Source organism: Megalops cyprinoides, chromosome 24, assembly GCF_013368585.1.
Source record: "Megalops cyprinoides isolate fMegCyp1 chromosome 24, fMegCyp1.pri, whole genome shotgun sequence".
NCBI classification, from domain to species: Eukaryota; Metazoa; Chordata; class Actinopteri; order Elopiformes; family Megalopidae; genus Megalops; species Megalops cyprinoides.
In genome coordinates, this window is record NC_050606.1 from 14,938,756 (window position 1) to 14,955,131 (window position 16,376).

Below are 16,376 nucleotides of genomic sequence, written 5' to 3' on the forward strand. Positions count from 1 at the left end.
TGAATACTTATTAACAGTATGTTGCAGGCTTTTTTTTGTTCTAACATAAGTCCATGTCACTTAAAAATAACTACTTTTGAGTTTGTCTTAAATAAAATATACGGTATGAAATTACAATGTATTTGTATTTGTAATTCAGTAAAATGTGAGAATTTGTTAAGGGTACTTTGAATACTTTTTCAAGGCCCTGCATGAATGTTCCAGCTTTAAGTGAATAATGCGCTCCTTGTGATACTAGAAACCACAATGACCAAACATGTTGATCTAAATGAATGGTTAGGTGTTTCTTATTTCATAATTTCAACACATTTAATACACATTTTAATAGGACATAGCTGAAGAGTCCCTTCCTCCCAAGTGCTTTAATTTGTGAAGTTACATTGCAAGAAAGAAGACGCTAGGGCTTGGACTGTTTGGGTGGATCATCCTATTTTTGTTGTTTCATCGTTAAGCAGTGTACAAAAGGCACTATGCTTACTTTTGGGGAGCCACTTAGCCAGACAATTCATGGGCAGAACTACAGTTTCTGGGACTAAAAGCTCTCGTTGATCTGAGAGAGGTATGCAGGTTCACCACAGGGTGGCGCCCAGGAGCCACACTTTCACAGGCCTTTGTAGTGATTATTGCTATTCAACACACAATTGAAAATATCCCTCCATCCAGGGTTGTATTTAATGCACATTAGTAAAGCCTGTGACAGCATCTTGAAAGCATTTGTGTGTTTCAGAAGTGATCAAATAAGTGTGGGTAGGATGTTTGCTTTCGTTTGCTTCCTCTGATTCTTCCCCTTGTTTACGTTGGTCTTCTCTGAGACACTGTCTTGTCCAAAGGAAGGAGAGTCTAATTTGTATGCTATACTAGCCAGAAACAAACAAATTTTTGAGGCTGATATGGCTATTCAAGCTATGTTTTTGACAGGCATTAGACAGAAAAGGCAAATGGTTGTATTTCTACAGTGTATATAGTCCTCACTTTCAATTCATCTGTGGCTCAGATTCAGTCTAATCACAAAACAATTGTCTTTAACTTTGAGGACATTTTTATCACATAATTTATCGAGTTTATTTGCTTTTGTTTCTTTTTTGCTTACATATACTTCAGCACCCTTTACATTAATACTGCAGTGTAAAAATGTATCATAAAAGCTAAAGTAACTAGAAACACCCTCAATAAGACAGTCAAAAGGCATGCAAGGTGTACACCCAAGTGACAACAGTCAGGTTACACCTTGAGTGCATACCAGACAATAAGTTAAACAACTCGCAATACACCTAATGCAGTGTCATAACCATACATGGAAACCAGGCTAATAATCTACATTTTAGTCCATTTTAGTAGCCTAATTAAGACAAAGTACAGGCAAGTAGACATTAACACTTCTTCTTTTCTTAAACAATGGTACACTAGTAGGAAGACGTTTAGTCAGAGATGGACCACAATACATGTTTTGGATGTTATTAACACTGAGGGTCCGGTTACATTCCAGCACACTTTAATTAATTGAAGGGGTGTTCCAAAGCCCCCCAGATTAGCCTTAATCCTGAACTCAATCACACATGGCAGATTTTGAACAATCCCTGTGTCCCGGGGCAAAATGGGTCCGCCAATGGGAAGCACGTTGACCCATTTTCTGCAACTCTTCAGTTGAACTGGCTGAGTATCAAGGACACGCTTCTTTGCCAAATCCGGACCCCGATGAGCAGCCCGGGAACGATCGGAGCCACCAGCCAGTTTACCATATGAGCCCTCCACATCCCAGCGGAATGGGGAATTGTATAAGCACAGTATGGGGAGTACATTTACATGCCCCTGCGACATGCGGCAATGGGAACGCTGGCCCGTTTCCTTCACGCAAACAGACCGAGGGCGCCCCCTCTTTATGGCCCTTTATGGGAAACCTGCCCGGCGCCTGCAAAAACCCGCGTGGCACAAACGCGGAGCCGTTAATTGGACTGAGGTTCACCGGGGACAATGAACGGGCTAGAACATTCCAGCCGCCACGCTCACAGGGCCCGCTTTGTTGTCGGCGTTTGTTCACTACTTGCTGTGCTCGCTGTTATCTTTTCTGTGGCCTCTCCCCTCCCCTCTGTGAGGGGGGATGAAAGGCTCTCCCACAGGACCAGCGCAGAGCACTGCGGCTCAGCCCCGGGCGTCTCTCCGCCACGCACAACATGCGAGGACTTCCAGCCCCCCGGAGGGGCCCGGTGGATGCCCCCGCCGCCCCCACGTTCCCTTGCTCTGCCCCGCGGGCCCCCGGCGCCCCGGCGGAGTGCGCCTGAGACGAGCGAGCGAGATGATAGGGCAGGCCGCCGAGGACGCCGTTGATGGCGTCGGCGCCGAGGAACTGGAGTGCAAGATCTGCTACTGCCCGTTCAACCTGGGCGCCCGGCGGCCCAAGGTGCTGGACTGCCGCCACCGCGTCTGCGCCAAGTGCCTGGCCAAGCTGCTGGACCTGGGGGAGACGCCGGCCCGCGTCCTGCTCTGCCCCTTCTGCCGCCGGGCCACCGGCCTGCCCGAGGAGGCGGCGGCGCCGGCGGGCCTGCCGGACGACTCCGGCCTGGTGGCGGCCCTGGTGCTCCGGCTGCAGAACCGCAGGAACCTCCTGGAGGGCTCCACCGAGCTCCTGCTCAGCCCCCGGCGCCTCAGCGCCCTGGTGGGGCCCCCCTCGTCCTCGTCCTCCTCCCCGTCACGCGGGTCCCCGAACTGCCTGGTCATTACCATGATGGAGCCCACCCAGGAGGCGCGGGCCACCCCGCGGGGCCCCCTCTCAGGCCTGGCCCGCCGCTCCCCCAGCCTGGACTCCATGGCGTCCATCACCCGGCGCTGGACGGTGTGGAACTGTGCCGCCCTCCTGTGCCAGGCCTCGGCCCGCGCCCTGGTCTGGCTGCTCGGCCTCCTCTACTTCAGCTCCCTGCCCCTGGGGGTCTACCTGCTCATCGTGCGGAAGACCACGCTGGGGGTGCTCCTGGTCAGCCTTGTGCCGTCCAGCCTGGTGGTCATCATGGTCTACGGCCTCAGCCAGTGCCTCTGCCAGGAGATCTGGGACTGCGTGACAGCCTAGTGGCCAGAACACGACCGGGAATGCATTCGTGTGCCTTAAATCAGCCTGCTCAGCATGGATCTGAAGAGGTGTCCCCTCATCTATGGAAATGGACCATGGGACACAGCGACAGGCTGATGTTTTCACCTTCTTCACTTGTTCAATCATCGACAGACATGGATTTATCTGGGTTTTCCCACAACTGCAGACATGGGTTGGGCAATAAGACACTTTTATGGATAAATTTTTGTTTTTTTTTTTTTTGTTTTTTTAAAATAATGATAGTGAATCACAATGTATATTCTCACAGCTGTTATGGCTTGCTATGTATAGATCACTATTTTATCATTTGGCCATGTCCATGAGAATAGTTCTCAAGCTTAGTTTTCAGAGAGAGCTGTAGATAGTTGCCAGATTTCCTGAAAAAGGAGGACTAGAGTGTTATGACTGGCTCTGACACTGACAAAACAGTAGTTGAACAAAATTGCCATTACAGTGTATATTTATGGAAACCCTAGGATTTGCTCTGTCTGGACTATTACCAGAGAATGCCACAGAAATACACGGTAACTAAACACAGAATCATATCTCTGTCCAGCAGGCACTCAAACTTAGCAGCATCAAAAAAGCTCACAAGATTTTCGAGAATGTGAATGAGCTTCAGTAAAGGTAAATCAATATAATGAAAAATTTAGCCTTACATGTGGTGATGTGACAGCACAAGATTAGATGGTTTCACTGAATATGTTATTTTGTTCAACATATCTAAGCTGATCTACGCAGTATTACACTGGTTTGGAGGCAGACAGTGGATGAAAAATGAAACATGTCAATTTTGCCAGTCACTCACGATAAAGTTATGGAAGGTTTTTCCCTGTTTTTTAAAGTAGTGACAAGCAAAATATTTGAATAACAGAAACAAATATGTATTCCTCTCCTGATGGGCATTTTTCAACAGTTGTTTAAATCCTTTTTAATTCACTGTTTTTTTTGTAATGTAAGTGTAGTGTACTTCATTCAATACTCTGTCACGCATTTTTGTAAATGGTGGTCCACAAAGGGAGGAATGCAGGCAAGCTAAACAATTGGATCCCTGTTCACAGTGTCAATCATGATAAACGACTGTTTTTGAGGATAATTGAAAGGCTAACAGTGACAGGCAGTGAGGTGAGCTCTGAAATGCCTTTTTACTGTTCGTTACCTCCTTCGTCTCATCTGCTGATATGCAGTGAGCACGTGAAGCTGTCATATTGCACAATGTTCTTATGTTAGCAGTGCTTTCGTACAAATTACAATGTAACAGCAAACTTAGCTATGCAAGATAGCACCTACGTTTTGCCTTATGGGAAATGGGACATAGCAGTTTTTGATTTTCATCATATGATAATTAAATATACTGCACTTGGTAAAAAAAGAATACGGTGCATTTTAAATCTGTTAGATTTGCTTGGGTAGAGGTTTCTCTATTGTTATTGTGACTTTAGTAAACAGGGTCTGTTCAATCTTGCTTTGCAGTTTGTTCTTAACTTGGCTGACAGATTTAAGGCGAGTTTGCTGCACAACAGTTTGAGCTCTGTGGTTGCTGTGAAAGTGTGGGATGGCGGAGGCTGCAGCATTCTGAAGAAGGACTCACTGTCGACAACAATGACCATTTCAAACGCTGCTCTGCTTCGCTACACCACAGGAGGTCGGACAGCTCCCACGCAAAAATGCTAAGACAGAGAGCTAATTGTTAATTGCACCTTGTCCTTGATGTTGTTTGACATCTCGGAAATAGGCACATAATTGTAGAGGAGGATCTGCCAGCAAATGGTTTGGCAGAAGGAAAATGGCTGACCAGAATTTTCACTAGCAAAGGCTCTGGCCTTCACACACAGGCATGTTCAGAACATGAAGTGCGCATATAAATAGGCAAGCATGCAACAACTAGTATGGATACAATGCACACAAAAAACAGGGACATAATGTGTTTGTGAATGTTTTATACACAGGGCTGAATATACACAGTGCTATACATAGAAATCTTATCTAGCAAAGTTTAAAAAAATCATAAAATATGTTCAGTCTTCTGTTTTCTAAACATGAAAACTGGTCAGAGCCACACATGGATATGGTATTTTCTTGCAGTTTACTTAGCAGATGCTCTTATCCACAGCAACTCAGACAGCTTACAATTATTACTCGTTATCCATGTATACAGCACAGTGGAATACCTTGCCTAAGCATACAACAACAGCAGCCCACTTGGGCATTGAACCAGAATCAAACTGGCAACCTTTGGCTTAAAAACCCTGCCTCACACAATAATGGCACACAAATGAGGTTTCCACAATGTTGTACGAAACTGAGCAAAGACAAAAGATCTGACATTTGAAAATGGTTGTAATATTCTACTCAGTCCACAGTACACATATTTATATCCACATTATGAGACATCAAGGGAAATTTTTTGAAAAATGATTGGTAGCTAGCTAATTATCATCAACGAGATGTATCTTATGGGAGCAATAAACTAATTTTAAACACCGTGGACAAAGTCAATATGCATTTTAACAAAAACCCTTGTAAGTCGTAACAAACACTTAGTTCCTCACAAGTCTGATTTGTAAATGCTTGAAAATGTTCGTAATACAAGATGATCCCTGAGTTGAATATATCCACAAATCATCCTAGGTGCCTTATAAAGCTATATATACAACTGAAATACATAACATAAGCAATACGTGTGTGTGCTTTGTTGCATGGTTTGGTCTTTATGTTTTCATATCTACACAAACTAATCTAGCAATATGACCTCTGCATACCTTTCCAAGCATTCTCTGCATAGTAGTATAGAGGTCAAATCAGACTATTCAGTGGTTACATTAATTAAATACCCCAGGGTGATTTAATTAATAGTCTTTTCATTTCCTTTTCCTGCCCAATTTTTTCTTTATTCAGCGGAACATGGGATGAGGCAGGTGCTGGTCATGTGATAAGGGAAGTAGAGCATGGTCAGACTTAAAAAAAAAAAAAAAACTGTGGATCGAACCAATGTACTGAGTCTTGCAGATGCCTGACCAGTATTTCACAAAATAGGGGGAGGGAAGGGGTCTGCAATGCTGTGTCTTTTGCGTTCCAGGCTGTGTGCAGTAACCCAGTACAGTCACAAAGGCATTTATTTTTAACTGCCCTTATCTGTCACAAGAGTCAGCACCATTGAAGATAACACTGCCCTCTTCTGGCACAACTTTGTATTGGTAGAGATCATTTTGGCACAATTACTCCCTGCCCCCCAAAGCCCATGTCTTGACTCCATCAAGCCAGAAACCAGTTAACAAACTGCCTGTACTGAAAGGGAAAAGGGTGGGAATGTGCTGCCAGTGTGCGCTGTATAGTCAAAGTTTTCCTGAAAACAGTTGTTCAGTAAAAATGGAGAAGCTTATTGATGCTAATGGGAGAAGGCCAGACAGATAAGAGATACAGAGCTCTGTATATCCAATGGCAATTTTTATAAAAATACCTGACCGGCTACAGAAGTTAATTGACATTCAAATATAAATTCAAACTAATCTTGATGTATGTGTTTTTGATTCAGGATGTACGCTGTAAATATCGCATTTCAACTACAGAGTACGACCACGTTTTCTGACATCTCAAAGCGCAGCTGGCTAATGCAATCTGAAATACAGCAGTGTCACTACTAGCTGCTTCAGAACTGGCGATTTTGATATCCCTACCAGGTGCTGTGCAATGACACCCGCAATCTTATGTGAGCAAAAGCCTCAAAGGTTCATTGTTTTGCAATGTTTTCAAAATGCTGCGCATTCTGAACACACGCGCAATATGTGCTGCAGTAGCGCTGGGAGGTAGCGAGCAGTCCTGGCGCGCGTCTCAGCGGCGAAAATCCCATGCATTACATGACCGATATTTAAGATATCCCCTTGTCCCTAATCCGCCTTGACCTGAGTCAGAGGGTGTTTACGAGCACTAGATTTCCTCCCTGCCTCCAGCGCAGTGCTGTAATCCAGCTGAAAGCAGGGGGATGCGGTAGGCCAGGGGAACAAACTCATGAAAGAACAGCAGACGAATCCCGCAATGCTGGCTTTGTCACCTGTTGGCTGTCCAACGAGACACTTTCCCTGGGTCTCTTTTTCTCACAAAACCATACTAGGTGTCATTTAAACAGGCTGCAACGATGCAATGGCCTCAGAAAAAAATAGCTGTCTGTGTCCTTTTGTGATATGCAACTTTGTTGATATGTGTCCAGGTAATAGGTATTTTATGAGCTTTTTTAAACAAAAAAAAAAACAGGTGCTCTGACCAGCAGTGTGCCATCTGAGAGCAGAACAAAATCTGTTAGGCCTTTTTACAGTCTAACTGCAGTGACAAAACTGGGCAATTCTGGTGATCTGCTAACACCAAATTCATATTGTAGAAAAAAAGAAAAAGTAGGACTTCCTTTCTCAACGCTGGGGACAAAGTGCATCACAGTTACATTAAATCAACAGTTTTGTTTCCCTGTTTAAAGCACTTTCCAGGTATCCTCTCATGCACAGACAAAAATACTGGAAACAGTACGTGTGTATTTTCTGTGAATACTGCTCTGCCATTATGTGTAATCCTTTTAGATTCTGCTCCAATAAGCACACTATGGCTATTTTCATTATTTAATTGCTTTTTATTCAAAGGATTTAGAACACATAATCTTTTTCTGAGTGCATCACACAGACTTCCCATAGACTTCCCAGTAATTTCTTTTGTTACTTCCTTGTGAGGTCCTTGTAGGATTCAAGTTTAGTCTGAACATTTAACATACACACACACACACACACACACACACACACAAGCACATGTATACACACATATTCATACACAAGCAGACAAATGGTAAGATACACATGCACACAAACACATACACACACAAAAGCGAAGATACACACATACATACACACACACACACACACAAGCAGCAGACAAAAACACACTAACATGCACACTCACATTCTCTCTCTCTCTCACACACAGACACACACACAAACATGCACACTCACACTCTTGATCACACAAACACACACACACACACACAAACATGCACACACACTCTCGCTCACACACACACACACACACACACACACACACACACACACACACACACACACACAGTGCCTCAGGACTGGCTGTGTGGCTAAGAGCTGCAGATAATGGGATTGTGTGAAAGGGCAGCCCTGCGTCTGCGCGCCCGGTGTGATCAGAGGGATTTCCTCACCCGCGCAGGGACTGAAGGCGGCTGCAGGTTTCCACAAGCCTTTTACAAACAGCCGTAGTATTTGGGGGGAAAAGGGAACTCTGTGGCTCAAACACACACGGGCGCACCTGCAAGCCCAACCATGGAACGCTGTCACTCAAAATCGCGGAGTTCAGAGTGAATGGCAAGCTTCTAGTACGTCTCCAGCCCTGTCCTCCAGTGTGACCCGCAATGCCTCCCTCAACCAACAAAGTAGCTCCCGATGACAACGCTGCCTTGCCGCAATCCCTGGATGAAGCCAAGGCTCTCGTGGACGCACTGATTAAGGTGAGAGGCTTGGCTGTGCTTGTGCAATACTGTTTTTAATCACTTACTGTAACTGTACTGTAATTGCAATAACTACTGAAAATCTTTAATCTGATCGACAAACCATTGTTCTGGCAGGTTTTTTTTTAGCACATTAGGCTATTAAAATTAAGATGTTTCTGGAATATTGTTTTTGCCAGTTCAAATGTCCATTGAAAATGCCACAACCAAGATGCATTGACTTCCAAAAATATATCATGTATTATTTAGTATTATACAGCATTCATTCTTTGATGGAAATTTCACAGGACTGTTCTGAAAGACAGTAAGTCTACCAGTAAACAGGGAAAGATCCTTTTGTCAGGGTGGCCACTATCACTGAACACTGCTCATAAACTGACTGGTGGAGACTGACTCTTTTAATTCATCCATTCAACACACAACAGCCTTCACCGGTAGGGAAGAAAACTCATACCATAACAATAGCTTCCTCAGCCATCATCCTTAATGTATTCTATGCAACACGTGACATATAGATTTCCACCAGAGTGCCTCTTTTAACCCGCTTTAGGACTTTGACTGCCCTATGTATACGACTCAGTATAGAGTAATACTATAACTGTAGATAATCTCCACTGTTCTTAAACTATTCCTAGGTATGATTTGAGGATTTGTATGATTGATCCTACGCCAGCACAGACGTCACTTACCTTTATGACTAAAGGAAGTAAAGAACCTTAAAAGCATGGCAGAATAGATCAGTTTGATGATGGACGCAAAGTTCAGTACAGCCGCCAGAGAAAAGCACAGCATCTTTTGATGCACAACTGGTTTTATTCTTTAAGTCAAGATTTTGGAAACACATTACAGCATGTGTATGCACGCTGTAGTCCAGTTATCTCAATGTCTCTGAGAAGGAGGGATGATAATTTGGTTGCAAACATCTGATAGGACACCTAGACACACCCTCATGGGCTGCTCGGCGCAATATCTGCAGGAATAAAGTGCCACTGATTTCCTAAACTTGATTGTTCCCTCTTGATCGTTGCACCATCTTCGCAATACCTAACATCCACCTCGAAGCTGATTTGCAAAAGGCTGTTACTTCTGTAAGCATGACACAATTGTAAAACAGCCTTAAATTCCATCGCATCCGAAGGGGGCCCTGGAGACCATTCATCAAAAAGTAACCTGATGTAAGAACTTGCCTTTGTGGACACTACCACAATGACACTGCCATCACTGGTAGTAAGTTCACAATAGCAATCATGTCATAATCATTTTCTGAGACATGAAGTTGCTTGTCATAAGGCTGCTTCTGTTTGTTTGGTACTTTATAAAATTAGATTGACTTCATCCCAAGAGTATACACTCACCTGTAGTGTGTTGAATAAAAGGGCTTCTCATAGTCCGCAAACCAGCATAGTTAAACATATCTTGCTTTTAGTCGTTTTTTCTGTGTAACATTGTGTGACAATTCTTTTTTAAAAGCCTTATTTTAAATGAAGTTTGAATGAATCTGACAACCATTCTTGATTCTTTGTGCGAGGAGACATAGGACCACATCTTATCCACCCCCAACTTAGTACTTAACTGCTATCCCCATTTAATCATATTCTTGGGCACTGTCTTACACAGACAGCCACTGGTCCTCTCTAATCATCCACATGCATGTTGTCATTCCATCGCGGGCCAGGTGGTGGCGTGCTACCGGCACCTGTCCTCGTGCGTGGGGGGCTGTACGGATGGCACCAGCCTGCGCGATGAGCTCCGGCGGACGCGGGAGCGGGCCCAGGAGCTCGCGGTGGCCAACCGGCAGTGCCTCACGGCCCGCCTGCGGGACAAGACCATCGGTGAGGAAGAGAGGCGGGAGACCGAGCTGCTGTGGGTGGCCTTCTCCTCCAGCCTGGAGATGCTCCACGCTGACATGTGCAAGGTGTTCCACGTGGGCAAGAACTTCCCTTTGTCCAAGACTGCCTTGGTACAGACCGGCATACAAGGTAGGACCAAGGTCTGCTAGGTAGCGGCATGAATCCAAAGCACTGCACGTCATCACATTACATTACATCATGTTGCAGGCACTTAGGAGACACTGTTGTCCAGGGCAATTTCCAGCGCACGAGAATTGAAGTGTATCCACACAAGTTATGAGCGACAGTGTCAGACCTGGTTAACAGTGCATGCACAACACCGTTCAAGCATCACTCCCAGAATGCTTACACTGGAAAAAAAAATCAATCTATCTATATAACACGTAATAAAAAGCAGATGTGCTAGATAAGATGTTTTCCAAACACACATCTTTGAAAACCCTTTGTTTCAGCAATGACATATGCCCCTAAAGGACTATTGACCACATAACTTTGTGGCCTATCTCCCTTCGAAAGTCAAGGGGGTATTTAGTATACTTATAGTGTGGCCTCAGACTTGAATTAAACAAACTTAAGCTGGAGTTTTGTTACTTCACTTCATTATTTTTTTAAAAGAATGTGGCAATTTAAGAGGTACGTGTGACACAACACAAGACGGTCCTGGTAGTAAATTTGGCAATGGAGCTGCTGGGAGGTGAGGTATCATGTCAGAGGTCCTTCACTGACTTAGAATCAGATCCGGACATCACCACCACAGTGATAATGTTACACGCTGCTTTGTTACTGTTGTTACTAGCTGTGCTAGTATCCTACTGGTTCTGCATGGAGCGTTCTGACAAATCCACTTGCCTCTGTTGCAGGAGAGACCACTGAGGTGGCCGCCCGCGCCCTTAGCCTGAAGGACCTGAACCACAACGACACACCGGCGAGCGTGGAGCGCCTGGAGCAGAGCGACCTGGAGGCGGAGACGGCCCACGTGGACCAGATGATCGAGGACATGGAGCAGAAGGTCAACGTCCTCCGCTGGACAGTGGAGGCCCAGGGGCCGCTGGACGGCGACACGGTCAGCACCGACAGCGCCCCGCTGGCCCTGCTGTGCACCGATGAGGAGGACCCGGGCCGGGTCTGCGACCGCAGCCAGATGTTTATGGCGTCGGTGCTGGGCGGTGTGTTCGCCGTGGCAGTGCTAATCTCCGTCAGCGCGGTCTACATGTTGTGAGCCTCGTTCCCTGTCCGGAAGGGGCCAGTGCCGGTCAAGCCAAAGAGCCAGCATCTGACCGAAACCTCCGGCCACATGCTCAGTACTTATGAGTTCAGCTGTGAGGAAGACTGTCAAAAGGGATTGGAGCCAATGTGAAGACTTGACAAGACCATGTATGACACAATGTGTGGAGGCCATATACGCCATCTGATATCTGTGGTACATTTTTTCGTGCAGCTTTAAACTGAAATTAAAGCCTAAACATGAATTTAAGGTTACTGAATTTGAGTGAGTTCAGCCAACAGACTGAAGTTCATTTAATCCTCAGAAATTTGATAAAACTTCTCCATCTGGAATGATACCCAGCCAGGAAATTATGTATCCAGATGCCCACGGAAGAACTCAAGTGAGTATGCGTCTGCAGTGCAAGGGATACTGACACTGTTTCAGACTTCCTGGACTCATGCACTGCTGTTGTAAGCTTTCAGGTTTGGTAGGAAGGGGGAGATAGGGTGGGGCAATTGAGGGCGGGGGGCAGGGTGGGAGGGGATTGTGTAATATAACTGAATAACACAGAATAACATGAATGAGCCATCCAGAAAGAGTTGTAGTTACAGTGTAATAAAAACATGAATCATTATTTTCTACTTTATTTTATGCCATTTTCTGCTGTAATTATGGTCCACTTCATTGTTTATAATGGCTATGACTGTTCAGTTAATAACAGAATTGGGATGGCAGCTATGCTAAGGTATGTGTTGGTGGGGTATACCCCACACTTATGCAGTACTTAGACTCTTTTGGAGTTTCTTGCAGAAGTAACCACAATGACCCTGAGATCTGACCCATTTAAACATTTATTTCTGTATCATCTAACTAATTTCAACCCAGCGATTTTGGATACAGACTCACAGGGCTACATAATAAAGACCCAGGCCTGGACCATCTGTACTTCCTTGCCTGTTTTGCTTCATCTGTGTCTCCATCTTAACTTATCTGCCACATTACATCTTCAAAAATACTCCAGCACCCCAGGGTATGTTTCTTACCAGTAGCTAACAGACACATCTCTTCATTGCAGCTAATGTGATGGTAGTCACTTTTCACCTTTAGCGGAATATAGATGTCTCTTATTTTTGTTGTGCATGAAAGCTAGATAGCTGGCTAACTATGGTTATAACCAAAAGGTTCTATTACTAAGGGCCCCAAGATAACCACCTTGCTATTTCTTCTAAACAGTTAGCCACTGTGTCTGACAGATGTAAAAGTGCCTTACAAAAAAGCAAAAAGTAGTGTGGCTCCAATATGACATTGACCAAATGTAATTAGCTGTGATCCCTTTCCCTTACTGAAAACAGTTAATAGCTAATATTTTTTTATATTTCTTATAATATTTTCTTATTTTGTTTCAGATACTCCTGAAAAGTGTATACACAGTAATACCCAGAATTTAGACACAAAGCACAGAAATACATGGATTTATCTGGGCCTTCCACAAACTGGTGGAGTGTTAAGGGCACCTGGAATCCTATGGGTCTTATAATTTGTCCTTAAATGACATGAAAGAAAAGCTCCTTCAGGCACATGTAGTAGCCCCTACGGTGTGTGTTAGCAATGACTGATTATTAACAATGGATATCGAGGTCCAGAATTGTGCATTTAACTTATGAAACATGACAGGATTGCATTACAGTACAGTTTCTTCTTGGGGTATTAGGTCAGTCCATGGTTCAAAATACAATTCACATTTCTAACACAGTCCACGTAAATTCAAAATGGTGGCTTGTCAGATGCCTCAGCCATTGATGTGCGCACACCTGTCAGCTTATAGTTTACAAAGAACCAGGGCATTCAGTCCGTGGATTGACCTAGTTGCTTAAGGCAGGTAGCTGTTACTCTGACATATCATGATAATTGTGTCTTTGAGGGGGACAAGTCTTTTCCCTTCTTTGGAACGGCTTGTAAGTTATCATACAAGTCCTTACAAAGCTTATTGGTAAATAATTCTGATGTCCTTAGCAGCCACTGTGACAGTGATAGTAGTTTTCATGTGGTCTTCAAGTGCCTCATTCTGAGACCATTGCAGCCACACTTACCACTTGAGAGAACTAATGAAGATGTCAAGAAAACAGATCTACACACCTACTTTTTAGTAGTTACATTCATTCCAGCTCATTAGTTGTCCAGAATATACCTGGAAAAGGCTAGTGATGGTCTGTGTCTGTCTATGTACAATGTTTCCTGCCGTTCTTAAGATGACTGTGGCTTAATGCTCATGCTACTCAAAGCCCTATAGCTGCAGACTTAATATGCTAAATATATCCTTAAAGCCACAGCTAAAACCAATTTAGATATAATCCCATTCCATATAGTATTTGGAACAAGGTGGAAGTATTGCTCATGAATTCGTATGGTGTATCAAGATTCTGAGCCAAGATCACAAAAGTGTATGACTTTACTTCAGGTGTATGTGTTACCATCTCTAATCAAAGTGAACATATGCTTTTGTCTCCCTCCAGTGGGAAGTAAAGGTCATGGTTAATTTCAGTTTGAGTGCCCTGGATTTTCACTGCACCTTAACTGGAAAGATGATGCCACACTGACTTTGTGTTGTGACCACAGAATAGAAGTTGTTGCATTTTCTGTAGTGAAAACCTGACTTGCCTCATCTATGAGAATATACTGTGATAAATTGTGATAGAGTAGTTTAAATAGTTCATTGTAAAACAATCAAACAACAGCAATGTACCTCAAAGTAGTTGCCTTTCACTAAGAAAATTCCATAGCAGTTCAAAAATTGCCCCTTGGATTAGAGTTATTAATATACATGTCCTCATCACATAGTATGATTGACAATTTCACAGGAAAAAAACCTTCTCAATTCATGATGCAAAATCTCATTTGTGCTAATGGTCAAATCATATTAAATTAACGTCGGATGTTTTATGGTACCGCACAGATACATACAAGTTCATTGTTGGCAAAATTAACTTATAAAGTCAAAATAAGAGACAATACTACATTCTCATTTCATTTTTTTTTTTTTTATTCAAATCTCAAAGTGGTGAAAAGTGAGGTCTGTGTAAGCTGAGAGTAATGTATAAAATGTTTCTGTTGTTTTTTTTTTTTAGGTCAGACGTACATTTTTTAAAATATATGATTTATGATGCATAGAGTTAATGGTGTTTGGTACGCAAGGCAGAACTTTGTAAGCCAAGTGGCCAGCTACATGGGACATGCCATTGGAGGAATGTGTGCTGACATCTCTCAGCCACTGCAAATTCCTGCTCCATGACTCACCCCATCACTCCTGCTGAGAGGTTTCCCATGAGGCAGGACGAGTAGCCCTCCCCCATGTGATTTTCCTCCACCTGCTACCCATCCTGTGCTCTGGGCAGCAGAGCTAGCCACACTGGGTGCCCCGCACAGGTTTGGGAAAAACCAGTTTGTGTGGCCACTGTGCAACAATGTGTTTGCTCTGCGGGTGTCTCTACCCACAGAGTGTTGCATTGCTAACATTATGGACATGTTAACTTTGAGCTTGGTTTCATTAATGGAATGAGTGTGGGGGGGGGGGCTTCTCATCTAGCAACAAACCTTGATGATGGTAGCAACAAACACACATCAAGCACAGTGCTGCATTTATCATGCTTAAAATTGCTCTCACATGAGAAATACATCATTAAACAACTGAGAGGAATCTCAAATCTCAAACTAATTTTGTCTGAACAATCAGAGACCTTTCTATGAAAAAAAGATCCACTGGCTGGGCTTACACTTTATCTGTATGTTCCTTGGATGACAACTGAAGGCTCCAACCTGGCAACACATGCTGAAATACCATCTGTCAGCCTCAACATTTTAATATGTGTGGACATAGGAAGTGGAGTACTGCGCCCCATTAATTAAAAGCCACGTTTTAATTTTAAGCAAAGGGAAATCATTTTTTTTTAAGAATCAGATATTCAGGGTTAAAGGTGCTCAGAAAGATTCATACCACTGATGCAGACAGCAATGAATCAATCCAGGATTATCAGATCCATTGTCTCTCACTGCACAAATCCAGTCAGGCTCAAAATTTATTTGGAAATAGAGATTAAACCAATGAGAAAAGAAACATTGACACTAAATGGGGTGGTGTTCAGAACACATGGGTCTCAATAACATGAAGAAAGCCATCAAATAACATAACCTCCATGCAGTAGGATTCCTCTTCCACTCAGGACACAAGAATCACATGGACAGTGCCCTCTGTATTTATAAAAACATACATATCTATTAGCTATTACTAATGAATGTACTCCTGTTTAATAGTGTCTTGTAAGTCCTCACAGGCTAGGCACTATAGAGTGCATGACACAAATAAATAATCAATCAACCAATCACACTGGATTTTTTTTTTTTAAAGTTTCCACAGGGATTGCTAAAGACTGCAAACAAATGGTCATTGACTGCAAGATGGAAGACATCTATAAAGGATTTTTTTTTTTTTTTTAAAAAAAGCTGAATCTACCACTTTCCATTGTGGTATCAATTACTAAGAAATTTAAGTATCTGATAGAGTGTCAACTCACCAAGGAACAGGAGCAAGTGTATCTCGCCACCAGAGGCTGTGAATGACCTGGAGCCTTTGTTGAGTTAGAGGGAGTCATAAATTCTAACCTGTACCACAGAGTATTTGGCCAAAATATGGTTAACCTTAGCAAATATCTAATATATACATTTTTTCTG

General features: G+C 43.5%; 2 protein-coding genes across 2 annotated transcripts; both read left to right on the plus strand.

The window, feature by feature from the left end:
- Positions 1-2,293: 2,293 nt before the first annotated feature.
- On the plus strand, positions 2,294-3,061 carry rnf182 (ring finger protein 182). Its single transcript, XM_036519567.1, has one exon. It carries the CDS (start codon positions 2,294-2,296, stop codon positions 3,059-3,061), a length of 768 nt encoding a protein of 255 aa, XP_036375460.1.
- A 5,437-nt stretch (positions 3,062-8,498) lies between these two features.
- LOC118770846 (regulator of G-protein signaling 9-binding protein B-like) lies at positions 8,499-11,663 on the plus strand. The gene is made up of 3 exons (XM_036518579.1): positions 8,499-8,594; positions 10,270-10,573; positions 11,305-11,663. Exons 1-3 carry the CDS (start codon positions 8,499-8,501, stop codon positions 11,661-11,663), a joined length of 759 nt encoding a protein of 252 aa, XP_036374472.1.
- The last annotated feature ends 4,713 nt before the right edge of the window (positions 11,664-16,376 follow it).

Excerpts from the sequence above, each read along its gene's own strand:
- rnf182 (XM_036519567.1), top strand. The coding sequence starts at position 2,294 with ATGATAGGGCAGGCCGCCGAGGACGCCGTTGATGGCGTCGGCGCCGAG.
- LOC118770846 (XM_036518579.1), top strand. The coding sequence starts at position 8,499 with ATGCCTCCCTCAACCAACAAAGTAGCTCCCGATGACAACGCTGCCTTG. Across the intron at positions 8,595-10,269 it reads TCGTGGACGCACTGATTAAG|GTGGTGGCGTGCTACCGGCA; the intron begins GTGAGAGGCTTG and ends ATCGCGGGCCAG. Across the intron at positions 10,574-11,304 it reads GGTACAGACCGGCATACAAG|GAGAGACCACTGAGGTGGCC; the intron begins GTAGGACCAAGG and ends CCTCTGTTGCAG.